General features: G+C 37.9%; 5 protein-coding genes across 7 annotated transcripts; 2 read left to right on the top strand and 3 right to left on the bottom strand.

Annotated features, from left to right (window-relative positions):
- The first annotated feature begins 420 nt into the window (after positions 1-420).
- LOC113770072 (cell division protein FtsZ homolog 1, chloroplastic) lies at positions 421-4,301 on the top strand. Its single transcript, XM_027314422.1, has 6 exons — positions 421-911; positions 1,426-1,525; positions 1,795-2,024; positions 2,563-2,730; positions 3,458-3,691; positions 4,007-4,301. Exons 1-6 carry the CDS (start codon positions 648-650, stop codon positions 4,268-4,270), a joined length of 1,260 nt encoding a protein of 419 aa, XP_027170223.1. The 5' UTR covers positions 421-647; the 3' UTR covers positions 4,271-4,301.
- Positions 4,302-4,491: 190 nt separating this feature from the next.
- Positions 4,492-9,140, bottom strand: LOC113770071 (transcription initiation factor TFIID subunit 6-like). Its single transcript, XM_027314421.1, has 12 exons — positions 8,871-9,140; positions 8,674-8,760; positions 8,309-8,410; positions 8,092-8,200; positions 7,211-7,305; positions 6,994-7,131; positions 6,817-6,912; positions 6,446-6,570; positions 5,824-5,956; positions 5,587-5,712; positions 5,306-5,414; positions 4,492-5,098 (listed from the first exon to the last, which is right to left on the bottom strand). The coding sequence occupies exons 1-12, from the start codon at positions 8,994-8,996 to the stop codon at positions 4,719-4,721; spliced, it is 1,626 nt and encodes a 541-aa protein (XP_027170222.1). The 5' UTR covers positions 8,997-9,140; the 3' UTR covers positions 4,492-4,718.
- A 519-nt stretch (positions 9,141-9,659) lies between these two features.
- Positions 9,660-13,672, bottom strand: LOC113770052 (syntaxin-51-like). The gene is made up of 6 exons (XM_027314403.1): positions 13,407-13,672; positions 12,468-12,686; positions 11,262-11,467; positions 11,037-11,137; positions 10,818-10,862; positions 9,660-9,978 (listed from the first exon to the last, which is right to left on the bottom strand). The coding sequence occupies exons 2-6, from the start codon at positions 12,680-12,682 to the stop codon at positions 9,874-9,876; spliced, it is 672 nt and encodes a 223-aa protein (XP_027170204.1). The 5' UTR covers positions 12,683-12,686; positions 13,407-13,672; the 3' UTR covers positions 9,660-9,873.
- A 5,255-nt stretch (positions 13,673-18,927) lies between these two features.
- On the top strand, positions 18,928-24,576 carry LOC113770051 (serine/threonine-protein phosphatase PP-X isozyme 2). 3 transcript variants are annotated; one of them, XM_027314400.1, is made up of 8 exons: positions 18,945-19,410; positions 21,836-21,988; positions 22,453-22,515; positions 22,615-22,700; positions 23,427-23,502; positions 23,587-23,855; positions 23,931-24,009; positions 24,116-24,576. In XM_027314400.1, exons 1-8 carry the CDS (start codon positions 19,270-19,272, stop codon positions 24,164-24,166), a joined length of 918 nt encoding a protein of 305 aa, XP_027170201.1. In that variant the 5' UTR covers positions 18,945-19,269; the 3' UTR covers positions 24,167-24,576. The 3 variants fall into 3 exon arrangements, with proteins under 3 accessions (XP_027170202.1, XP_027170203.1, XP_027170201.1); XM_027314401.1 differs by lacking the exons at positions 23,587-23,855; positions 23,931-24,009; positions 24,116-24,576 and adding an exon at positions 22,953-23,026 and having other exon boundaries at positions 18,928-19,410; XM_027314402.1 differs by lacking the exons at positions 23,427-23,502; positions 23,587-23,855; positions 23,931-24,009; positions 24,116-24,576 and adding exons at positions 22,953-23,026; positions 23,185-23,420 and having other exon boundaries at positions 18,928-19,410.
- An 83-nt stretch (positions 24,577-24,659) lies between these two features.
- On the bottom strand, positions 24,660-25,299 carry LOC113770053 (eukaryotic translation initiation factor 1A-like). The gene has a single exon (XM_027314404.1). It carries the CDS (start codon positions 25,292-25,294, stop codon positions 24,857-24,859), a length of 438 nt encoding a protein of 145 aa, XP_027170205.1. The 5' UTR covers positions 25,295-25,299; the 3' UTR covers positions 24,660-24,856.
- Positions 25,300-25,944: the final 645 nt, after the last annotated feature.

Genomic DNA, 25,944 nt, shown 5'->3' with positions numbered 1-25,944 from the left:
AGAGGACCAGACATGTAGCTTGAAGGATCAAGGCTTGGGCTAATGCCTGTTGGCTTTGCTAATGGCTTGGATTATGTGTGTAATACGCTATGTACATAATACACATATTTGCATATCTTACCATATTGCTATACCACTTCTCAAGGTGTTAAAAGAGTGTCGGATGGAGACTGACTTTTTTTTTAAGTGACCCTATTTTGTGTGACACGGAACTCTCTACCAGCGCGTCATTTCGAAGTTCTCTAAATAAATGTCTAAATACGTTAGCTAGCGAACGTTTTGTTTTGTTTTGTGTAAATACGAGGAATAGTAAAAGGTTTTTCCCTTTTGTTTTTACCTGTCGCCCTACAGTCAGTACGGTCACAATCGAGTCTTACGTGTGTAAAAGTAAAAAAGCAAAGCAACAACAACCCGACTGTGCTATGAAATATCTTGAGAAGAGAGAGTGAAGAGGGTCGAACGAATATCAAAAAGATAACGAATCAGGAGGGATTTTTTCTTTTCCTGATTCTAGAAGCTGTTCCTGATTCTAAAACCCTAACAGCTTCTTCAACTCTCTTCTTTCTAAAGAAAACTAGGCGAAATAATTCTGTTGATCATCTATTTTCTTTTTTTTGGACAAAAACACGCCAAAGTCAGAGAGTGAAATGGCCGCTACGTTTGGACTGACAACCCCAGCGGCCGCAGCTGCTGAGTTAACCTCGTCTTCTTCGACTTCCGTTGGAATTTACCACAAGACCCTCTCTCCATTCGTCTCCAAAGTATGCATTTCTCCAAGGACTTGCCGGAGAACTCACCGTTCGGGCGTCTGCAGTTCCTTTACGCCAATGGACTCCGCCAAGATAAAGGTTGTCGGTGTTGGTGGCGGTGGCAACAATGCCGTCAACCGCATGATTGGCAGAGGTTTGCAGGTGGGTTCTTCGTGCTTATTATTGGGTTGGTGTTTAGTTTTCTATATCTGTCTCTCTCGTCTAGTATTTTGCTTAATTAGTGGTCATGAAAAGTGCCAATAAAACGAACTGGGACGGTTACCAACTGTTGGTTTTAGTTGGAGAACATCTATGAAGCTTTCGAATTTGGTATGGCTTTTCAATTTCCGACAGCAAGTTCATAACTTCTGCCATTTGTTTACCATGGACTTAGCATTTATCTATTTTCTTGGTTCGTGTGCTTCAAATTATTTTGTGCAATTGCCTTTAACATTCTTCAAAAAGAAAAGATTTTGTCTGTGTAATTGCATTTTCTTGATGCAACTATGCATCTTTGTGCCGCAATTGTGTACAGGTGGTTAGCATCCTTTATTGATTTTTGGTGATATATATGACAACTTAATAGATAGAAGGCTTTGACATTTATCCCGCAATGCTATGAAAGTTGACTCGGTGGAAATCTTGAACTGGACAACCGTTGATGTTTTTATTGTAGGGTGTTGATTTTTATGCCATAAATACAGATGCTCAAGCACTGCTGCAATCTGCTGCTGGAAATCCAATTCAGATTGGAGAGCTTCTAACTCGTGGACTTGGTCTCTCTCTCTCTCTCTCTCATGTTTGGACAAATTTGTTCTATTTTGAGCTTGAGTTTATACCTAGACTAGGAATACGTAATAGAAAGAAAGGATACTGTAGTATCCTTTTTTGGTAGTTGAAAACTTGAAATGCTAAAAGAATCTAATCACTTGCCTAGTGTTCAATGCTATTTCTGCTTTATGTCCATTTTGTGCAAGCATCGTACAATAGTTACTTTACAATATCAAGTGGTTTTTCCTGATAGAAAGCACTTTTGCAAATATAGGTACTGGGGGCAATCCCCTTCTGGGGGAGCAAGCTGCAGAAGAATCAAAGGAAGCCATTGCAAATGCTCTTAAAGGATCAGATATGGTGTTTATAACTGCTGGAATGGGTGGCGGAACAGGATCCGGTGCTGCTCCTGTTGTTGCTGAAATATCAAAGGAAGGTGGTTATTTGACTGTTGGTGTTGTCACATATCCTTTCAGCTTTGAAGGACGCAAACGATCCCTCCAGGCAGGTGCCACATGCATCTTTTATTATAACAGCAATGGTGTAATATAAGTTTGAGTCTTCTCTACCAAAAGCATACGTACCCTGTATACAATTGGACAGGATTCTTAGCCATTGAACTTATATTCTAATTAGTGCTATTATAAAGTGACTTCCTTGGTCAGCATGGAAGGATGCCCTTGAATTCAGAATGAAAAAGACAAGCAATCATAAAAAGATGCACACAAATGTGACATAGGAATAACTACAATCTTTTGAAATGTATGATCAACAATTTAGACTCTCGACATGTTTAAGTTGTTGAATTCCAAATCAGTATTTAACGCTGGTCATTATATGCATCGATATATTATTCTTAACTTTTCTGAAAGAATAGGTGAAGGACAATGTAATGAACACAACTCAGAAATATTTACGGAGTGTAAACGCATTAGTGGACATTCACTCCACGTAAATCTTCAAGAGCTCCAATGATGTAGAAATACTCACCTATTTGTCCATCAACGCCTTACTCGGTTGATTTGCATGTATGTTATTTCAGGCTTTGGAGGCTATAGAAAGACTTCAGAAAAATGTTGATACCCTAATAGTGATTCCAAATGACCGTTTACTGGATATTGCTGATGAGCAGACCCCCCTTCAGGATGCTTTCCTTCTAGCTGATGATGTTCTACGTCAGGGTGTCCAGGGAATTTCAGATATAATCACAGTAAGTGTTTATGTTACCAACATCAGTTCCTCTGAGAATGCTATTACAATAGTTTAGTTATCCTTGATAGAAGCTGTGCTTCATCACCATCCTTTGCCTTCTGAACTAACCATGCATGACTGCTTCTTCAAGACAATGGCCATAAATGTCCAGTTCTAGTATTTCGGTTTTTTTCTAGAAAAGGAGGAATAAACTGACTATGCTGTGATGGAAATAGGTAAATCAGTAATGAAAGCTGGTACATTTTTACCTTCTCTCAATGTGTAAACAGGTCAAGATATCATAATAAGTTTATAGTGATAAACAATTTTTTTTTTTTTTGGCATGGTTGAACTTCTTTGATTTCACCTGCTTACATTTCTAGTTCAAATGGTTGTTCCTCAATGTCAACATTATTGTAATCAATCATCGCGTGCCAAGATAATTTGACAACGAAGCACAACTTAGGTGGTGAGATGCTTCACTTGTAATTAGTAGATCGCAGGTTGGAGGCATCAAAGGGGTGGGTAGGGAACCAGTGTTGATCCCTTCCCCTCCTCCTCCCCCCCCCCCCTCCCCCAAAAAAAAAAAAGAAATAATAATTTAAGGAAGAAGTTTGGGAGCCTAAGAAGAAATGGCACAGTTATCCTTGTGGCTGATGCGTGGCTGCTTATTGCAGCATTCTGATATAAGTTATTTAAGCATGTCAGACACTTTATGGTGACTATGCTTACATTTGTTTCTGCAGATACCTGGGCTGGTAAATGTGGATTTTGCAGATGTAAAGGCAGTCATGAAAAATTCTGGAACAGCTATGCTGGGAGTGGGTGTTTCTTCCAGCAAGAACCGTGCTGAAGAAGCAGCTGAACAGGCAACTCTGGCGCCTCTGATAGGATCATCCATTCAATCTGCTACTGGTGTAGTTTATAATATAACTGGAGGAAAGGACATAACCTTGCAAGAGGTGAATAGGGTATCGCAGGTCTGATTCTTATTCTGCAGATCTTCCCCACTCCCAAAAAAAAAAAAAGAAAAAGAAACAAAATGCATGAAATTGTTTTGTGTCAAGGGGTTTTCAAGGATGCAGCATTTTTGAATCCCTGAATGCCTTTCTAACTAAGCGCCCCAAGTCTCTCTACACCTTGTAGTTTTCTAGCTTTCGGAACCATGCTGATTCTCATTGCAGTTACTTGTATAAGAATTAGGGAAAAAAAAAAGTGTGTAGTTCTATATGCACCCAATCCACATTATAGTTTTGATTTCCTTTTTTCCTTGTTATCCAACTGTTACTTTGCAGGTGGTTACGAGCTTGGCAGATCCGTCAGCTAATATTATCTTTGGTGCTGTTGTGGATGAACGGTACAATGGAGAGATCCATGTAACAATTATTGCAACTGGCTTCACTCAATCATTTCAGAAGACTCTTCTAACCGACCCCAGGGGAACGAAGTTGGCTGAGAAGGGGACTGGAACCCAAGACAGCTTGAAATTACCTGTCACCATGAAGTCATCTGCCGCACCCCCTTTAAATTCTAGGCCTCCTAGGAAGCTTTTCTTTTGAATTTTTTTCCCTTGCATCTTTTCTTTTCTCACATATTTTATTATGTCAGGTGCTTTCATTCTCTTAGGTGACTATTATGCTTGTGCCGGTCTTGATTCCATCGTTCGTATGCTATGCAAATTCTTTTGTTACCGTCTAGAAGAAAAGTGTATCATAAGTTGCCTGAACTGGAAGATTTACTTAACTTTCAAGAAAGTGAAATAGTTGCAACAACGAAACGATTTCACGTATGGTACATTTGGTCAATAATTGCACGGAAGCCAATCGGATTACATAAGACGATTGTGACGGGTTTTCAAAGCATCCATGTGGAAATATCGCTCAGCACTAGAATAACGCACTTTCAAGGGGATGTATCAACTAACAGCTAGGAGCAGGTCCTGTCCCCAGTATCCTCTAAAACAACAGTAAGATCTGTAATCAATCCCCTCCAACCACTGCTTAGAGATCACAAGAGGAGAGAGAATTCAGGTGTGGGTACAAAATTTAACATGCTCTCTCCAAAATACTCGTACAATAGAGGCAACAAGTTTCCAGTGTCAAATTCCTCCTTCCAAGCCTGTTGAAGAACAGCTGATGATTTATGCCCTTGACTAGCAACCCCATCCCTTCTTGCACTGATTCCTCTGACATTTTCATTCGAGAAAGTTTTTGAGATTGACGGAAAACTAGAATCCGTAACCTGAATATTTGCAGCATATCCACCACTAGTGCCTGACATGTCTACCGGCACTGAGTTTGCCGTCAAAGAACCCATTGGACCTTTGGTTGCCAATTTTTTAAGTGGTGGCTGCTGCATCATGTTGTCCACAGTAGCTTTACGTTTACCTGGCCACGTTTAAAAGGGAAACGTATGATAATGATCATAAATAATTAACAATAATACCTCAATTATGACTTTTGTTTAGAGAATGAACAGAAGCAACACCCCTCTAGCTATCTCGCTTATATACAGATCAAGTAAAACTAAGTATGTGTTTGCTATCTCTGTTCTAAAAATACCAAAATGTAAGACAGTAAAAACCTAGTCCTCACTTGGAATTTTAGTGATGACTTTTGGGTTGCTCCTTGACATGGCACGTAGAGGCGGCAGAAGGGTAGGAAGCTTTTTAAGCCGATTGTACATGCACAGACCAACTGCACGCTGTGAAGTTCAGTGCCTGGTCAGTTGGCAGCAATTGTGCTGAAACTTGAACCAGTATATATTATATAACTAAATTTGGGACATCTGCCAGTGGACCCTGCCTTCGCAATTCTAGTATGAAACTAAACCTCATGCCAGCAGCAAATTAAAACTCAATGGATGAAAACCTTACTATTAAAGCTCCATAGACATGCCAGGCTGCCAGCCTGTTCATCCCATTCTTTTGCTTTTCCAGCAGCATTTCTGGCTCTAAAAGCCGCAAATAGGGCTCAAGGTTGGGTAGCACAAGCAAACGGACCTAACCAAAGCCAAGAAGCATCAACAATTTGCCAGCACCACATAGATGGTACTTGCATAATACTGACAGATAATCAAAGAAGGATAAGAGGATGCAATAACAACGTTCTACCACGCTAGGTCCAAGGGCTGCCAACCCTTGAATTGCACCAAAATGTTGAGGCAGTGCTTTTGTCGGATCTAAGAAGGTGTGAACCAATGTCCTTGTCACCCGTGGCTGGAGATTGTGATAAACGTGACCATACCTGCAAGACTTAACTTTCAAGGCACTAAAAAGTGTCTTAAGTTTTTTTTTTAAAAAAAAAAAAATTTTCACATGTGCTTCGGGGGACCATTCAAGAACAAGCAGCCACAAAGCATGTCGGAAAGAGGTAGATCAACCTATACACACAATCAACACAATGAAAAACTGAATCCTAACTAATGCAGATCCTAGCATGTCTCGTGCACTACAAAGTTACCTGCAAACAGAGCTAAAACTTCATAAGGTACATGGTACTAGTGAGTATTAAAGTCTCATTCACCATTCTGTGCTTCCACAAGTTGCTGTTTGGAACTATTTTATGATTATAAAATAAAATAACAATAAAAGAAAAGAAAACTAGAATGGAGATCTATCTAGCCAAAATTGTGCACCTGAAAGGGAAAGTTCTCAATTAGATATCAAGCATACACCTGTACCTCCATTCACTCATACAGACGCAATAGTGTAAGCCAATAAAGAGAAGAATCACCTCTTGCATATTAAGGCAACCAGGTCAGCAGTGAAGTTTCTCAGCTCCCAGTGGTTATCTGAAAACTTATTCCCCAACTTTTTTGCCACTAGACATGTCATTACAGATGGCATTAATTGGTGCAGCTGAAATGCATAAACACAGAAGCACAATTGATGAGGAAACACTTTATGTGCAAGACAAGTCAATTTATTAAATCAAGGAGAAATCTAAAAACATCATTGAGGTATAAGTTGGGGGTAGGAGTATTAAGCCAAGACCCTCACCACTACAAGGCAATTTTTCCTTGATATGTGAAAAACAGTTCAATCAACATTAACTTTTAACCCTAAGTACATCAAGCTTTAGCAGCCATAGACTGTCCTACTTACATATGGCTCAATGTGGATATGAGGATTCTGCAGGAGGCTCCAGACAAGCCGCATCAAACCAATAAGTTGATAAGAATTATTTAAATTCCTGGAAACCTGATATCATTGAGAATACTATTATCCAAAAAAGCCAGTTGCAATGTTAGATGAACCACGTGACCATTGAGTAAGAATTACCTCGTCAGCAATAAAATATGCAAAGTAAGGAACTAAAGGGTGCAGCCCTGAGTCAGTTGCCAAGCTCACTAGTGCCTCTTTAAAGAGAATGGAGCTAGATCTACTTACAGTAAGCTCAGTAATTTTCTCAAAGTAAAGCTGCAACAGCACCCAAAAACAGATTCATAAAATTTCAAGCTGACAAAAGAAGCCAAACAGCGAAAATCATTGACAATACCTGCAGTTCACGAGACAATACATGCTTCACAGGTAATTTAACATCAACAGAAACACCGTCTTCTCTGTACTCAGCCTTTCTGTTGTCAGATTTCACTGCAAGTGCAACAAAAGAGGAATTTGAGAATCCACGTAAACATGACTAAATTCTTTTGAATTCAAAGAAAAAAGTTCACTGAGTCATCGACAGAGAGCAGTGTCAAAATTTGGTAACCAAAAACCAAAAAAAGAAACCATGAAGACAGACATTGGTCTGAGGCTAGTGACCTTCATGGAACTTTTCGGACCTAATACTCCTTACTCACCAAACCCCTCTACTAGTTTTCTACTAGTTTCACACCATCCTACCTATACCTCTAGACTCTGCATGCAAGTACATATATATCTGATCCATCCTCTCCTCTCAGCATGTCAAATGCAAGAGAAATTCCCTTGTTCTCTCTGATCTATTCCACTGTTCAAGAAATTTAAGACCTGAAGTTAATCTGAAAACCACCATTTCCGTTACTTCTTATTGCATCTCCAGGACGAGACATACACAGCAGATGATTACAAATGTCTTCTTTTTATAGTTATATGCAGTACTCAAATACATTCTTCCTTCTGTAATTTGACCATGCAACCAATTGTTGACATGAGCTGGTTTTCAGTTTATGAACCATTGAGCTTTCACAGTGCCTGAATTCAGCTTAGTCGGACACTGAATTCAAAATACTACGGCATAATTTTCCCTTCTGTTTTTCTCACCTCAAATGTTGAGTGCAGGCTAAAGCAGCTTGCAGAGACAAATACAATGCATCTAGAAGAAAAAAGAAGCTGCATCTACAATTTTATCACGGAATGTATGTTAGTTAATGTAGGCAAATAAGTCAAGGTGGACACCTTCAAGAGTTGCATTCTCTGGAATAGCCGGTTGAACTCCTTCGATAGCTAACCAATGAGCAACAAGTGTGGTCTCTAATGGCGCTTTCGGTAAAGGAGCATCAATTACCTAATAAGTCAACCAAATTTTAGTAATTGAACAACCGATTCGAACCATAAAACAGGACAAGGGAAAAAAGAGAGGGGGGGGGGGGGGGGGGGACTCGTAACTACTTACATCTTTGAATTCAACATCTTTGTCACGAATGTAATACAAATTGTTGTGCCCAGCAGCATTTTTAAACCGCAATGGATCTCCTGAAGCAAACCCATGTATAGGCTGATACAGAACCCACATTATTCAACTTGCAAAACCCACAACCAAAATGGGAAAAAAAAAAAACTTTTCAACTTTCCAACAGGCAAACTAGACTTATTCTTCACAAGCAGTTTCATTTAGCTCAACCCAGAAGAATCTTATTCCACTTCGCATAATTTATGCATTCAGCTAAGCCCAGAAAGATACGAGCATATATATATATATATATATATATATATATATATATATATATCTGTCATGTAAAAATAAATTAAGATAGATACCTCAACATTTCGTAAGCCAAGGGCACTGTCCACATCTTCAGAAGTCAAAGTAGTTCTTTTGGAGTGGCGCATGCATTTGATAGCCTCCTGTAAATTCCCACCAATATATATATATATATATGGAAATTTTTCAATTTCAAAGTAATGATTGAGCAAAATTTCGAGATTGATTGGAGTAAGATGTAATTAGATATCACCTGCATAATCTCGCGAACGCGGAACTCCACATCGGAAGCGAGATCAGGCAAGACTTCCGGGGCTAAATTATTGATTCCTAAGCTTTGTGAAATTACTTCAATTGATTCCTGCGGCACTGTGCTCATTGTTGTAGCCGTGTTTTCTTGAAAATCTTACAATTTTATTTACATTAAAGAATTACCGCTACGGCTACCGCTACTACTACAGCTTCACTGCGCGTAACTCTCTCTCCAGTTTTCTTTCTTTTTAAGAAATTTTTGTCGCCAGATTCTCCGATTCCTTGGGGGGCTTTTATAGCCGTGAGAAGAAGCAGAGAGGGTAGAGAGAACATGTCAATGCTGTTTACGAAACGACGACGTCCACTGGTTGTACGCTCAGAAGAGAACCACAATCATTTTCCGTTGCGCGCATTTTTTTTTTTTCACTCGTATTTCCCCCCATTTGGTATTTAAGGAAAGTACCTTCGTTCCGTCGAAGCTCTAATGTGGCAAATAAAGCTCCCTTCCAGTCCCGTTAATTGTCCTTTATTATTGAAAATGGGATTGAGGGTTTATTGCCAAAAAAAAAAAACAAAAAATTGTTATTTGAGTTCCATTTTTTTGTTACCATCATTTATTCTTTCATGTAAAATCTAATAAGTAAGTAAAAATTGTATAATTAAAATGAAAACTAATATAATGAACGTGCTAATAACATTTCCTTTCTTGGCCGCAAAATAAAAGAGTCGGCGAAGAATCGGGGGGTGGATTTTCAACGTCAAAGAAAAGCGGCAAGTGCACCGGGCTTCGTTTCGAGGCTAGAAAACAAATTGCATTCTCAACTTGTCGCACAAAAAAAAATACTACCGGAACATCCAAATGCGTTTTACAACGAAAAATTAAAAGTTGATTCACACTTTTTTGAGTCACCTTTCCAAGACACACAAATGCAAAGAAATGCATCTTCCGTTTTCATTCTTTTTTTTTTTTTTTATGTTTTACAAATATTTAACCAGTAGATATATTACAGCAACCAGAACCACAATGCCGATGACGGATAAAAGCAGGCACATGCAGGAGCAACCACCCTTGGTTTTTTGTTCAAAATTGCAAGCCGCTTCTGCACTCGCTGTTTTCAGACATGATTTACAACCCCAAAAAAAAAAAAAAAAAGGTTATAAAGACATACACAAAATCAAATTCAATTACGTAAATCTCTTGGCTCCGGAAAGCAATTAAGCACAATAATCCCAGACCAAGATCGTTCCCATCATGCGATGCAGTTTCTTCGCACAGAGGAAATAATCCAGATATAATCAAACAAGTCTCGGCGAAACATGAATAACAGTCACAAAAAGGGGACTAGCAAAAGATGTAAACCTTATTTCAGGAAATCTTAGATGAGATTTTAATCAGCATATCCATGTCTACAGTCTACACCAACAGTGGCTACATTTATCTCTTCTAATTTTCTTCTATATTTGACCATCAGTAGCCAAAGCTAACTCGGACCCCTACGATCTTAATTCCTCCAACTTTATATCAACCATTTCCAGAATAACAAATAAAAATATTATGTCAGCATATATTAACTCTCACAAAAACTGCAACGCTTTCATGAAGAAATTCTAGTTCAGCAAACCTTGACTTCTAAAGGTAAATGAACATTTTCCCATAAAATTTGTTTTTTTTTTTATCACTCTCCGGTGCTTTCTAATCGATCACAAAATACAAATGTAAACCAGGGGGAAGCCTTACTTTCTGCATCAAGTTCCACCAAAGAAGGTTGATATGCACACAACATTATTTCAGAATTTCACGGAAATATCTTAGCGAATGAATATGCAGTTATGCACTTTATCATATGCATGCGCTTAATAATACAAAACGTGCTCCCCCATCAATGAGTCTGCTTTTGCAGCATGTCAACAAACTTGTTCTAAGCCAGGAATTTCAGGAGTCTCTTACCTGTAAGCGGGAATCAGTGACATCCACATGTTCGTCCAGGTTATCCTACAAAGGATGACTAAATTAGTCCAAAGAAATGTATGAAGCTTGTAACCTCAGTTCAATCAATTTTGTATTTAGAAGATGACAGAAAGAAAGAAAGAAAGGAATAATTGATCTACCAATGGTTCGCAATAACTTAGGCCTATAAAAATGAATCAGAAATAACAAAATGCATACAATTAGTCTAGTGTGTAGATCAAGTTCTTCATTGACTGCCAATGCAATGTGTTTGGTGCTTATAACTGTCTCCTCCAACTTCTCCAGGCCCTCATCTTGCTCTGTTGAAACCAATGAAGTAGCCCATGATGGTGAGAAAGCCTATATCCAGATACTTTCTGTGCATGTGTTGGGGGGAAGGAGGGAAGAGGATGTCTCATTTTGACAAAACGTAAAAGAACGTGCCTTTCATGACTTGTCGTTGAAGACCAACAACACCATAGTTGTCAAGACCTTTTGCTCTGGTCATGGCATCAACAGGCTTAATCTCAGGCCCAAGCAAGCTGTCCCTATTGGCAAAGTTTGACATGTTCAATGTGGAGGCCATCTGGTTTACTTTTGATCTCAAATTTGCAAGCATATCTTTGCGGCGATTCATTTCTTTCTCTGTCCTGCAAACCAAAAGGCACATTTGTCAAACACTTGAAGAAAACAGCCGCTGTATTTCCTTTTTTTAATATCCAAAGGGAGACTTCAAACCTTAAAAAGTCGAACCTAGGACCTCACAGTCACTTGGCTAATGTCCCTACCAGCTAAGCTAGGTCTTGGGTACAGCCACTGTATTTCTTTCACTGAATGCCCACAACTCAGTAAGTTTTGTATTTTCTCAAAAGTCAAGCAGCTAGAGAACTAGCATTTCCATTCATTCACAGCACTCTCTCATATTGACAGATTTTGCTATTCATCCAGATGTTCTTGGTTATCCGAGTTGAATTGCAGAGTATTCTTTAAATTTCATAAGGTTATCTAAATCAACGTGGCCACGGCATTCTTAAACTACTAAAAAAAAAAATATCTATCACTGTCAGGATACTTTGTCTTTTGGCATGAACTTAATCAGCATGCATAGGAGGCTTCCGAGCCAAGTAGAATGTGCAGAGCTGCTAAGCGCTGCAAAGTTAGTTTCACAAAGGAAATTAAATTTCCAACTAAGAAATTATGACCTGAACCATTGTGACACAAAGACAAAAAACGAAGATGGCAGATATTAAGACTACCTTTTCCTAACAAATTTGAGCCATGTTGACAGAAATCTCCGTCATCTACAACTATTACATCTTGTGTTAAATTGGTAGGACACTAGGAATTTGTACAACCTCCCCAGCAATGGAGCAAATCAACAAGAAAAAGCTCTTCACAAGTAGAAAATCATAGCCAATCCCAGAGGACACAACCAAGATATGCTCATCACCTTCAGCACTTCAAACACTGACACACTAATCATAAATTACCATCATTCCATATGCCCCCTTCAAATGGAATATATGCAACAAGTGCTACAAACTAGCTTCTCCAGAGCAGATTGTTAATTGTAAACTACAGAGCTCATGATACTGAAACTTGTCTAATACCAATATCCACATAAAAGGAGAACTTATACAAGAAACTTACAGCTGCTTTCCAGGAAGCCTTGAAAGAAGAGATTGTAGGCTCTCAAGTCTAGTGGACAATATCGTGATTTTCCTTCGTATGGCAGATGCATGACGCTGGGCCTCTGGCCCTGTTGCAGGCAATGAATTCCTCTCTGAAATCATGTTAGTTATGTCATCAGCAAGTTTGACCGCTTCATTGTACTCCTTCACCCACGGGTCTCCAGAAGACGCCATGGATCTGAAAAAACCACATTCATAACATAATCATGAGAGGGCGACATGCTTAGGTATTCCACCAAAAGAAAATCAGAAACCTTTCCAATTACATGTTTCTTTTAAAAGGTGTACAACCAAAAAATTTCAACATTTGTCAGCCAGAAATACTGGACCATCATTATAATCCGATAAACCTCAGACATTATCAAACCCAAACCCCAAATTCACAACCTCACTGAAAAGATAACAATAGACCACTGACCAGCAAAATTAACACTAACTGTTCAATGAAGTGACTAGTTAACCTTAAAATGATCTCAAGCTAGACAACAATGATCCTTAGGTCCCACGATCCATGTATCAAGCTAAAAGGAAATAAGGTAAAGAGTAAGCAAAGATCAAGTACCAGCAGCTAAAATTCGTATGCACTGGGAATTAAAAAAATAATAAAAACCGTTACGCCTTTCTTTATTTACCAAAACCCAAAAGAATAAATATATATATATAAAAATAAATTATCCATCCTGTAAAATATTCGACTCCTGCAAGTGAAAAGAATCATCAAACAACAATTTAATGAAAAATAATAAAATACGGCTTAATTTCAGTCATCGGGAAAAAAATCAAAAGAAATCAGATTAGGTCAACCAGGCAGGATAGCAAAAACGGGAATCGTAGAAGACAATAGTAATTACACAGAAGATAATAGAATACAAACTTTAAAGAATTTGATCTAATTTACCTGTTTAATAGAAATGGGCGATCTCAATTGAATCCCTGCGATGAGGTAAGGGAAAGAAGAAAAAGAGAAATACTAAGAAATAGAGTCGCTGATGAGGCTAGTTTGACTTGGAATTCTGAACGTGGGAGATGGGAGAAGTTAAAGGGGCTGATGGGCCAAAGACGCCCGCTGCCCAAAATCACCGGCAATGATTGTCCGGCCTCCTCGTCGTCTTCATCGTCACACGCATTCAGACAATTATATACTTCCTATTTTAATTGTCATCATGTCTTCCCACCACTTTATTATTACGGTGTTTTGTAGCCAGAGCGGATTCTTTCCTACCAGAGCAAAATTAGTTCGAATTGCCAATTTTGTCCTTTACAAATTTTGGGATATAAAATAACTAAATTGATGCTCAACTTTATTATATAACACTGTATGATATTCAGGCTTTTAATTTTTTGTCTCGTTAAATAGTTCGAATTGTATTAGACTTGGTTGTATTTTTTGTCCGCTTGGATTGGGTCTTTTTATTATCAAGCTGTTTGAATAATTTATTTGTCTATTTCAACAAGGTTTTACGTCATTGAACAAAGCTAGATATTAAAAAGTTTCGATGAGGTCTTGATTTAGTAATTAAAATTGAAACTTCAATGATTCAAGATTTTGGTTTAATTGCCCCCTTTCCCCTATCTTCTCCTGTGCTTAAAAATTTGTTTATTTCGTTTACCCAAGCATCTCAATAGATTAACTTGATTTAACTTTAAAACCTATTTATAATAAGTTTGAACGAGATAATTTCATAAAACTCCTTTTGAAATTATAGTAGTTGATACATATCACTGGATTCACTACTAATGTTGGAGAAATTTAAAAATCGGTATATTTTTATGGTTTTATTTTCCATATGACTTGACGAAGATACTACAGCCTTCTTTATTTGATTTTTTGAAAGTTAATGTGGAAGTCTATGGGGAGGGTTCGTTGTTAGTAATGGATAAGAGGAAAAAATGGAAATGTAAGTAGTCACGCTAATTTTGCACTTTACAAAGACAAATATATAATTGAAAAATAATATTGACCTGGGAAAAGTTAGATTTGATGATAAGGGTTGGAACAATTACAAGTAGGAGATTTTGAATTTAATAACTTCCACTTATAGAAAATTAAATAAAAAAGCTCCGGAGGAAGTCTCAAGCAAAAGTGTTGAACTATTAATAGGATTAGGAGATGAACAGAACTTTCTGGAAGAAAATTGTAATTTTGAAAAGTAATTGGGGTCAACATTGATGTAGTCAGAAGAAAATTGTAATTTTGAAAAGTAAGTAGGGTCAACATTGAATCATTGATTGAGTCAGATGTAGGCGTGGCAGGCCGCACGCGTCAATTGGTTTTCTAATAGGCGTATTTAATATTTTACTCCTCGTATTTTAGAGTAATTACATTACATGCGTGCCTCCTTTCCCATCATTTATCAATATTAGTGATTAACGAACATGTGTGCGTAAATAATAAACACACATTAATTTATTAAAAAAAAAGATTCATACGACACATGTGCAAACACATATAGTGACAATTATATAAATTTTGAATTTGAACTCCAACTTTTGTACATGTGTTATAAATTCAACGGTGATAGTATATAATCTGACAGTATATATAAGATTTGCTTTTGATTTTACCCTATAAAAGTTACTTTATTATATAATTTTTTGAAAAATATAAAGGTTAATTGGTAGTTATCTACAATTATAGATACCTATTAACATCAATTTAAAAGTGTAAAACTAAAAAAGGAAGATAATTGTTTAAATATGATTGGTCCATTTTTTCCTTTTTTTTTAAGGGTAAGTTTTTTTTATACACCATCAGCATATATATTTTTTATAACAGTGAGTTTAGATCATACTACATAATATAAATTTAAATTTGAAATTCAAATTATGTACATATGTCATGCATTCATAGTTGCCATAATATAAAGGGTTAATCGCACTTTATCCCCTTTAAATATAGGTCGTTTTTCACTTTACCCCCCAACGTTTGTTTTTCCTCAGTCTATCCCAAAAACTAACAGTCAACTCTAATGGGGATAAACAGAATATTGAAAAGACAGTAATATCCTTATGAAAATAATGAACAACCTAAAATACCCATATATGCTGGTTTATGAAATATAAGTTTCCAAAATTACCCTGGAATAATGGAGGGAAATTTCTCTCCATCTGGCATGGGGAAAAAAAAAAGAAATTAGGGAACACAAAAGGGAACAGACAAAAGGTTCCCTTTTGTCAGTGTCGGGTCACCTTCTGTTCCCTTTTGCCATTGTCAGTCACTCAATCTTTCGCTTGGCTGAATCCTTAGCAAAACCTTCATTAAAAAACTTGAAAATTCACTAGCATCTTCAATGGAAAAAACGGGTAATCGATGAAGTTGTTAGCAGATGGCAGAATTGAATTTGAAGATTGTGAAAGGAGATTATGAGAGCTTGGGCAGCCCTTAAGGTTCAATTTTGCAATTTTTTCTCGATTTTAGAAATTTCTAATTTTTTGAATTCTCAGCTTACACAGCAAGGAAATTGGCCCAGAGGATATCAGAGTCCAGACGAAAAGATGAAAATTGCAGAAGGAGCGGTCATTATGCCAGGCAGATTGTGAAGCAAGTGAAAGATAGGGTAAGCAGAAAAGTAGGGCTCGACATCACCAACATAGTCATAAGCAGGGAGGTGCAGACAAGGGATGATGACGAACACGTTGTTCTTCTCAAACCCAACAAACCATCTAATAATAATAACAACAAGGTGGCCTTAACAAAAGTACCAGTTGGCGATGATTCTAGCCAAATCAAGCAATCAACACCATCTTGCTCTCCGAGGCTCTCGGAATATTATTATTATTATTATCCCAAGAACAAGCCCTCAGTTGTTAATAGCACTCAGTCTGCACAACATTCTCCAAGGCTCTCTCAAGTTGCTCCGAGTTTACAAAAGCATTTACCAAATCACCAACAAAACTCCCCGGCAGTCAAGAAATGCAAGAAGGATACCGTTGCCAGCCAGAAATACACCTCTCGTCTGAAAAAGCCTCTGCAAGTTTCCAATGGTATTAAGAACAAAAAGGAAGAGCCATTCATTCGTTCAGCGACCACAAACAAAAGAAACGTCGCAGACAAGAAATGCAAGAAGACTCTGCTTTCCCATAACCTTCTCAACTGCAGTATTGCGGCCCCAACCCTCTTACCTATCAAGAAAGACATCTCTTTTCCAGCGACCAAATTAGTATGCGATAAACAGGTAAAAAATAAATAATTAATTACTGCCACAATAAAACCATATTTGACGTTTTTCTTCTACTTTAGTTCTCTCTACATATATTTTCTTTTTCTTTTTTAGTTTAAACTTTTGGGGGTCTTCTTACTAAATTTTAGTTTGTCGACTTGTGTCATGGGGGCCAAAACATAAAAATTTTTAAAAAAGTCCCAGGCATCTTATGCTGAAACGTGGAAAAGGTGCAAACAAAAATTATCTCTAGTTGTCCGAGCCAGTCATACAACAAGAAGCAGCAGCAGGAAAAAGAGGCGACGCACATACTCACCACCATTATTCAAGAAAACATCAGACACCATTGAGGGGCATTTTTGTCAGCTAAAACTAACGGCCCTTTTCCTGTGGCAATTTCGAAATCTTAAAGTTTTTAATGGTGCAATTGCTTAGCTAGACTGACGGAGGGGATAAACTGAGGAAAAACAAACGTTGGGGGGCAAAGTGAGAAATGACTTGTACTTAAAGGGGATAAAAAATATAAATAGTTAATATTTGTCTTAAGGATAAAAAAAAAAGATATATTACAAGAAAAATATACCATTGTGTGCTTTATATATAACCAATGGGAAAAGCACATCCTAAGGGTGTGCAAATTAAGTAGTTATTTATGAGAATCAATGGAAGTTTTTTTGAAAAAAAAAATTATTGGAAGTGGTAGTTATTAAAAGTTACTAAATTTAAATATTTATCTTCAATAAGTCTTTATTTTTTGCGAGGATAAGTTTGAAAAATTAAAAGATGATACAAAATTTTAACACCAAATGCCCTTTTCATGCTTTATACATAGATACATATAGAAAGATATAGATTAGGTTGCCACAGTTCAATTACATAGGAAGCATTTAATTGATCATAATGCTGGCAGGATTTTAAAAAAAATAAAATAAAATTCCCAAATAGATTTTCATTTTGCTCATATGTACAACTTGATAGCTTATACAACATTGTGGAAGATGCTTATTGTTGCTTTTGTTGAAGAACTAGTTTTGGGTATGATAAGCTCAGCTTAGTTATTTGTCAATTGTCATGTTTGAAGATCCACCAAATTCTGTTTTTGAAAGCTGACTGGACAAAAATTTTAATATACCACCCCATAAAATTTCCATAAAAAAATCATCTTCACATAATGAAAATTAAGATAGGTACATTTGTCAACTCAATTGCTAGTGAAGTATTTATAAAGAAAAATTTAATATGCTTTCCCATTTCATTTGGCTTGACTCTAAGGCGAAGCAAGTCTAAGGAGAGATCTTCAGGGAAGCTCAAAAGTCAGAACCAAGCTTACAAGATCCGGCAAAGGATGCCATTTGACTTCCTAATGTATGATACTAAAATAGGAACAAAAGAACGACACTGATGGCATGGAAGAACATAGCAGCAATGACAATATGATTATTTCCGATCATAACTAAACAAATGATTTGCGTCTCTCTGAAACAAAGTCAAAATCACAGAAGCGTCAAATTTTAACTGTTGTTGTTCGGAACAAGAAACCAGAGCAACCTGCAATTACACATTTGAACAAAGGGAAAATCAACCCGTTATCTCTTACAATGCAAAACAACCAGAGGACCAAATGTTTTCCGGAGGGAAAAATGCAGAGCACAAACGATGGTCCAGATTTTTGTGAACCTCTCATTCGAAGGCTCGGAACAGATTACAGTTAATCTCCACTGATCGCTTCAAATCAGTATCAGCTAATTCAAAAGAAGCCAAATTCCCAAATCACCCCTCTAACAAGCAAGATTAACAAAGAAATCAGACAAAATATTTGCCCTTCACAAAGCTCGTACTTACAATTAAACTTGTCTAAAGAGTAGTGTTCATGAGATGCATTGACGCTTATATATATATATATATATATATATATATATATGTTACTATGATGTATGGACTATAATAGTGTGAGAATATACGACAACAAGAAGGAGAGATTTAAAGTCTAAACAAAACAAAATATAAATAAAAAGAAACCAATTTAGAATTCGCACAATACTCTAAATTTAAAATTTTATTAAACTTTAAAAGGATTCACCATTATTATCTGTTATTTGCACGGGATTTAAAATCTTTTACGCAATAGAAGAGTGTTCTTTAGAGCTTGACCGGCGTGTTTAGCTAATTTTTTGTTTGGTGCTTAAGAAAAGAAGAGTTGAAAAGAGGACAGAAAAAATGCGACGTAAACGAAATTAGAGACCAAAAGAAAAGCGGGCAACAGCGCGAATCGCGAATGCCTCTAAGCCCCCAAGCCCAAATCCTGAGACAAACTCAGAAAGAAAACGGAAGACGAGAGAGAGAGAGAGAGAGACCACAAGAAAGGAAAAAATAACTGAACCCCAGCTGAGGCCAGAAACAACGAACTATTCCCCACCTCCACTCGCAGATGCAGGGTGGGGAGTGACTCACCGACTCACTGGCTTGACTCACCGGTGACTCACTGCTCTCTGCTCTGCCCCTTTTCCTTCACGACTGAGAGGAAACTTTTTTGGGGAAGAATATAAGAAGGGGAGCCTGCCCAGCCCCCGAATCGATTCCGGATTCGTCGAGGGAGTGAAGATGTCAGACCTAGACAGACAAATAGAGCAGCTCAAGAGATGCGAACCCCTTAAAGAGTCGGAGGTCAAAGCTCTTTGTCTCAAGGCTATGGAAATTCTTGTTGAAGAGAGCAATGTTCAAAGAGTAGACGCCCCTGTCACCGTGAGTCCCAGAACCCTGACTCAAATAATTATCTTGCTGCGCTTTTTAATTGCTGCTATTATCCTATTACGGAAGTTGTTCTCAGCAGTTTAACTATTCTGGTTCCCTATATTTCAATTGATGATTGGGTTGGGAGCTCCTGAGAAATGTGTCGTGTTTTTGTTTCTTTTTCCTTTTACGTTGGACAATATGAGGCCCCTAAGCCAATAGATTCCGTAGTTGTTTGGTAATATGATAGTGTAATTAACGGTTTTGGATTGATACCGAACACTCCAGTCCTGTACAATTTATGGCAGCTGAGTGATGAAATTTGGTTTTTGTCACTTACATGGTAGTTTGGGTGCAATCTGGTTTAGAATTTCAAATTTTGATGTTTAATGTACAAGTATTCTGGCTATTGTAAAATCGGTGCTTCGGAAACAGGTTCGCTTCTCATAAAGAAATAAAAAAACAATTAATAGGTCAAAGCAAAGAAGGGCTTGTTTTCATTGAGGCATTGGTGTTTCTGTAAAAGCAATTAAGGTTGAGGTTCTTAAAGGAGAAAGTATTGTCAAAGTTTCTTTACTACTTAGATGGAAAGAGTGGACATTTTGTAATCGAATAAACTCAAAAAGACAATAAGGTTACATTGTAGTTTCCTTGTTTTGCCTCTTATGCATTATTTCCTTTCAGAGAATAGTGTAACTATTTCCTTTTTGCAGTTAGTTTAACTGAGCGTTCTAGGGCTCATTAAGTAATTAGGCTTTGATTCTATGTGGATCTTTTTCCATCTTAGATTTGGTAGATCTTGAAGATGTCTATCACATATATCTATAGATGCCGTCTTATTGTTGACATTGTAGTCATTTCCTGGTCATTGTGGATTCCACTTGCCTCTAAAACTGTTTGTAGGGCAGACAAGACCCATAGGCCGTTGGAAAATGAGAACTTATAGACATTGAAAGCATGTATAATGAAATAACATCATCCGGGAAGGATGTTGGAAACTGCTTTACAGAAAGTTGATTCAATTTTTAATTGGATGTGTCAAATGAAGGAGATATCCTGAAGTTATTGGCCAAGGATTACTATAGGATAGCTTTTAGCATGCCAATATGGGGCATAGGAGTTGTTCATTCATTTAAACTGTTCTTTCCAAGTCTCTTTTGTTGAAATTTGATTTGTATGTACTTTGGCCAATGACTTCCTCTGAAAAGATTGTTTGCAACAAGAAGTTATGTAAAGCTACAACATAAGGTCAGGCTAAGACTAAGTACAAGGCATTGCTAGGAAACCAATGAAGGAGTAAGTGATGCTAAAAAGGGACAACTTGCTCGATCAATCACATTTTTCTTTCAGACTCACAGAAAGCCAGCCCCTTTTGTTGGTGGGTTTTTCACTCCTCAGTGGGTATCAGAATTGTTTCGTACCACAGATTGTGTTCGGTAGACCACTATGTGCGTAGCTCAATCACTCGCCAAAACCCAAAAGGGTTTGGGGGGAATGGGTCCCTTAACAAATTTGAGAGTAAATAATGACATCCCCATCTCGCTTCTTGTCCTCCTCTTTCCTTTGTTCTCTCTATTCTCTATGCCAATCATTAGAAGATTGTTTGCAACAAGAAGTTTTGTAAAGCTACAACAAAAGGTCAAATCAGGACTAAGTATGAGGCATTTCTAGGAAACCAATCAAATAAACAGTCATGCTAAAAAGGGACACCCTGTTTGATCAACCACACTTTGGGTTTTGACTGTGAGAAATGTTATGAAAGGGACTTCTGAAGAACAACAGAAAGAGTTGTCAAGGTTGGAAAAATGAAGCTCTAGCCTTGCTGCCTGGAAAGACTTTTAACTAGACATGCCAGTGAAGCTTCACTTGTCAATGCATATTTGCCTTGATGTAGCCTTTCTGAGTGTCGCGCATTGACAAAGTTGGATGAAAATACTAGTAAATACTTCAGTGACATTAGACCCTTTTATGTTTTTTCCCCTCATGTTCTGAATATTGGTTGCTTCGTTTTCAAACAGTTCTGTCAACCACTCTGTAGACGTGGAATTATCCTCTTACATAAATCAAATGAATAGAAGGTAACTATGCTTTAATCTAGTTCCATTAAAATGTAATTAGGGGAAGGCTGTTTTTGCTTCACACCCTAATCTTTAATTTATGGCACTTTGCCTATGGAGTGAAATTAATGCATAGTGGAATTGAAATTCTGAACCAGGTCAACTTTCTTTGAAGCTTTATTCAGTGGTTGAGTGCTTTTATGACCCTTTTTTATTGTTCCTCTCCCATAGACTACTTGATGTACTTGGAAGATGATGCCCATCATTGAATTCATTTGCCATTCTTTAACGTCTTGCTGAGTAGTTGTTAGTCTTGTACTGTGGAAAGTCCTTTTAATTATAGCAATTTTAACTAATGATTCTTTCCTTGGCAAATGCAGATATGTGGTGATATTCACGGGCAGTTTTATGACATGAAGGAGCTGTTTAGAGTGGGAGGTGATTGCCCAAAAACAAATTACTTGTTTCTTGGTGACTTTGTTGATAGAGGGTTTTACTCAGTTGAAACATTTCTTCTACTCCTAGCTTTAAAGGTGATGAAATTCCCTTTAGATTATTGTATACATGTCTATGGTGCCTAACCATCTCTCCTTCAGGCTAGGATTTGCTTTCTGGGGAGGGAGGAGCTGGCATTAGAATTTCATTAGCTTAGAATTTTTTTTCCCTTTATCTACCTTTCATCATTAAGGTAACAGTCTATCGACAATCTACTAGTTTACTTGGTTGCGATTTATCATGCCTTTAAATGGTTTTAAGTTGAAAGTTCATATATTTATCTTTCCTTTAGAGTGGGTGGTAGCAACCTAATCACTTGGATCTCTAACACTGTATATTGCAATTATGGGCATGTTTCCAAGATGGTTTCATTTCTCCTCCTATAGATTTTTTGTACTTCAAGTCATTATGCTTGCTTCTTTCCCTATGTCTATAGATTTTTGCGTAGTCATTTATCCGTTAGTATACCTGTTTCTTCAACTAGTGGTTGGGAAAATGTCAGGTAAGATATCCAGATCGAATAACGCTAATAAGGGGGAACCATGAGAGCCGGCAGATTACACAGGTCAGTTCATCTTGATTTATGGTATTCAAATTCATAGATGTAATTGTACTTTTCATGTTTATGTTGTAGTTTTTTATTTTACCTTGTTTTTAAACCCAGGTTTATGGATTCTATGATGAGTGCCTGCGCAAATATGGTTCTGTCAATGTTTGGAGATACTGCACTGATATATTTGATTACTTGAGGTTTGCTACTTCCTAGTTGTTGCTTGACAAAATTGTTCATAGATTTTTAGCGGCCTAGTTGCAAGAAGTGTTTACCTAACAATTCCTGTATCCTGATCCTTAATCATCCAAGACATCGGAACTGCTTGACTTGCCCCTACAACTAGCTAGGGTTTTCTTTAAGGATCACTCTGATTTATTGTGACATCCTGCTTTTCCTGAGAAATGCTTGGAAAAATATTGTCTGTTGAACTAGTTGTTTGCTCTTCTCAGGAGAATGACATCTGATGGCTCAAATAATCTGGTTAAATCTCACTGACTTGTCTTGAGGTCCAATCTCCCTGCAGGTTTTGAAAATTACATGGATCTCTCTTTTTGGGTTAGATAACATCATAACATGTTAAACAAGCCTCGTGAACTAATACTAACATCATTACAACTTGCTGGCATTATCAACTGATTTTCTTGTATCTCACAGTACCTTTTTCAAATTATCTTTTCAAAGATTATAGATTGGGGGCTCGCTGTATGGATATTCTGATTCTGTGAAAGACCTGATATTTTCAGAAGGCTTCCCAGAAGAAGACTGTGTAATTCCAAACATTAAGAGACATCCTTGTAATAAAACTTGACGACACAGTAGATTTCTTGTGATCAGAATTTTAGCTACTTGTAAATTCACTCGATACCATTGATTTGATTTGCATGAAATTTTGCGCTCTGAATTTTGGTGACAATTTTTCGCAGCCTGTCGGCTCTCATCGAGAACAAGATATTTTCTGTCCACGGAGGTCTCTCCCCAGCAATTTCCACATTAGATCAGGTTTTAAATTTCATCCTGAATTATTAGCTTCTAAATGTGGCTGGAGTGTGTGTTGTTCACACTGTGGTTCTACCTACTTGTCAGATAAGGACAATTGATAGGAAACAAGAGGTACCTCATGATGGTGCTATGTGTGACCTCCTTTGGTCTGACCCAGAAGACATTGTCGATGGCTGGGGTTTGAGTCCTCGTGGTGCTGGTTTCCTGTTTGGTGGCAGTGTTGTCACTTCATTCAACCATTCAAATAACATCGACTATATCTGCCGCGCACATCAGTTAGTAATGGAAGGTTACAAGTGGATGTTCAACAATCAGATAGTTACCGTGTGGTCGGCTCCAAATTACTGTTACAGGTAACATGGGTAACTATGCATTCTTGAGTTCAGTTGCTTGGACTCGATTTTTCTATTTACACAGATGAGTTACAGATGTGGGAATGTAGCTGCAATTCTTGAACTGGATGAGAATCTTAACAAGGAGTTCCGTGTTTTTGAAGCAGCTCCACAGGTCGGTGCTAATTAATGCATCTATGAGGCTGGTGTTTTGTCTGTGTTATTACCTCCTTTCTTTTTCACTTCTGTCTCATGCATTGAATAATAATGGCAAAATGCAGGAAGCTAGAGGAGCTCCTGCAAGAAAACCCCCACCGGACTACTTCCTATGAAACTGGTTTTGTAGGCTTTCATTTTTGCCAAATTGTACACCCTAGTTAAGCAGATGATGGTATGATTGAAGAGGCTTACGTGTCACGCTCCAAGCAACCAGACTCAACAGCAGTAGTGGTGAAGCTCCTTGGATGACCAGCAAAGACGGTGCTCTTACTATTGCAATGAATTAAAGTTACTGGGTTGCATTTCTTGAAGATTCCACATTCTTTCACCTGCTGTTTATTTGTGAAATTGGTGTGTTGCATAGCTTGTCGTTACATATTTCATTGCATACAAAAATCACAGACGATCACTTTAAAAGAGAAATGAGAGAGATGATCAAGCAAATGAACAGATTCAAGACGGTGTGTGATGTTAAAACTCCATTTTTCGCTTTTGCTATTTTAGTGAAGAGATCGTTTCATCAGCCACATTGGCGTAGCGTAATATCAATTTCTCACATCTCAGAAATCTTGGTAGCTGTTGTTGGTATACGGTTAATATTTTTTGAGCAGAAAGGCAAACTGAGTGTGGGACATTGTGATGCAGGCTCCGAGTACGTGCATTTCCTCCTAATGCTGAAACAGGTCTGAATATGCGCAGAAACGAGCTTAAAACAAACGAGTTTGGCATTGAAAATAGCAAAAATGGTTCAGGATGAAAGAAAAGCTCTGGTCTAGGCTTTATCACTATCGTTGGCCTTAGAGTTAAATCTGATCAATGTCGTCATCCCCGAACTCAAGATAGCTATCACCATGGCCATCATCATGATCATCCATCTCTCCAGCAATCCCCTCATTGAGTCTGACGTTATCCGGCAGCTCACCATAAGTCTTCAAGAGCCTGGCTTCATCGGGCATGTACTTGAGGATGACATCAGCCTTGTCGTCCTGATAGTCCCGGAGGCCAACGAGGATAATGTCGCCGGTGGTGATCCAGACCTTCTTGTGCATTTTCCCTCTAATGTGACAAAGTCTCTTGTTCTGGTCAATGCACATGGCTTCACAGCGGCCATTACCTAACATGCGCAAAACCTGGGCATACTCTTGGCCGTCTTCTTTGAAAACCAGCTCTCGCTTCTCGTCGTCCGCCTCATTCTTTCCTCTCTTCCTGTTCTTGCCACCTTTGCCCTTGTTTTTTGGCATGATGAATGAGGTGAAACTATAAAACTGCAAGTGCAAATGGGCTCTTCTTTAGTGGGGGATGCGGCGGGCGGGGGGCGGGGAATTTGCTATTTTTACGGATATTTTGTGGCTTGCGAGTAGTGACCCAGACCCATGAGGGAGGAGAGGCAGGGAGAGTATTGTGCTTTTCTTTTCAAGAATGATTATGTCTTTGGTCAAGGACTCTTCTTGGTGCCGTGGCTTCCATTTGGTATATCATTTTGGGTACCTTACGGAATTTGCTATTCCATGAATTCCTGTATCATTTTGGGTTCCGAAAGGTAAATTGGACGTGAGTTTTGCAAACTGTAACTTTTGAAATGCCTGAGATTTATAGCTACAAATCACTCAAAAACCCCCACCCCCACCAAAAAAAAAAAAAAAACAAGAAGAAGACAGGCATTGGTAGCCTATGGAAGATTATTGGAATATGCATTTTATAATCCAAATTTAATGAATGTGGCAAGGGAGCTCTGTCAATTCTCAAATGGTACTTAACCCATTGGTGAGTTGTCAACAAGAAATCATATTAAAATCGCAATTCCAACTTTGCAAATTAGGGTGGGTTGTTCTGGGCAACCCACAAGTTTTGCAAATCGCAATTCAAGTTTTGTGGAAGTAATTTTGTGAAC

Source organism: Coffea eugenioides, chromosome 5 (assembly GCF_003713205.1).
Source record: "Coffea eugenioides isolate CCC68of chromosome 5, Ceug_1.0, whole genome shotgun sequence".
NCBI lineage: Eukaryota > Viridiplantae > Streptophyta > Magnoliopsida > Gentianales > Rubiaceae > Coffea > Coffea eugenioides.
The sequence above is the reverse complement of the archived record's forward strand: the minus strand, read 5'-3'. Positions and strand labels throughout refer to the sequence as shown.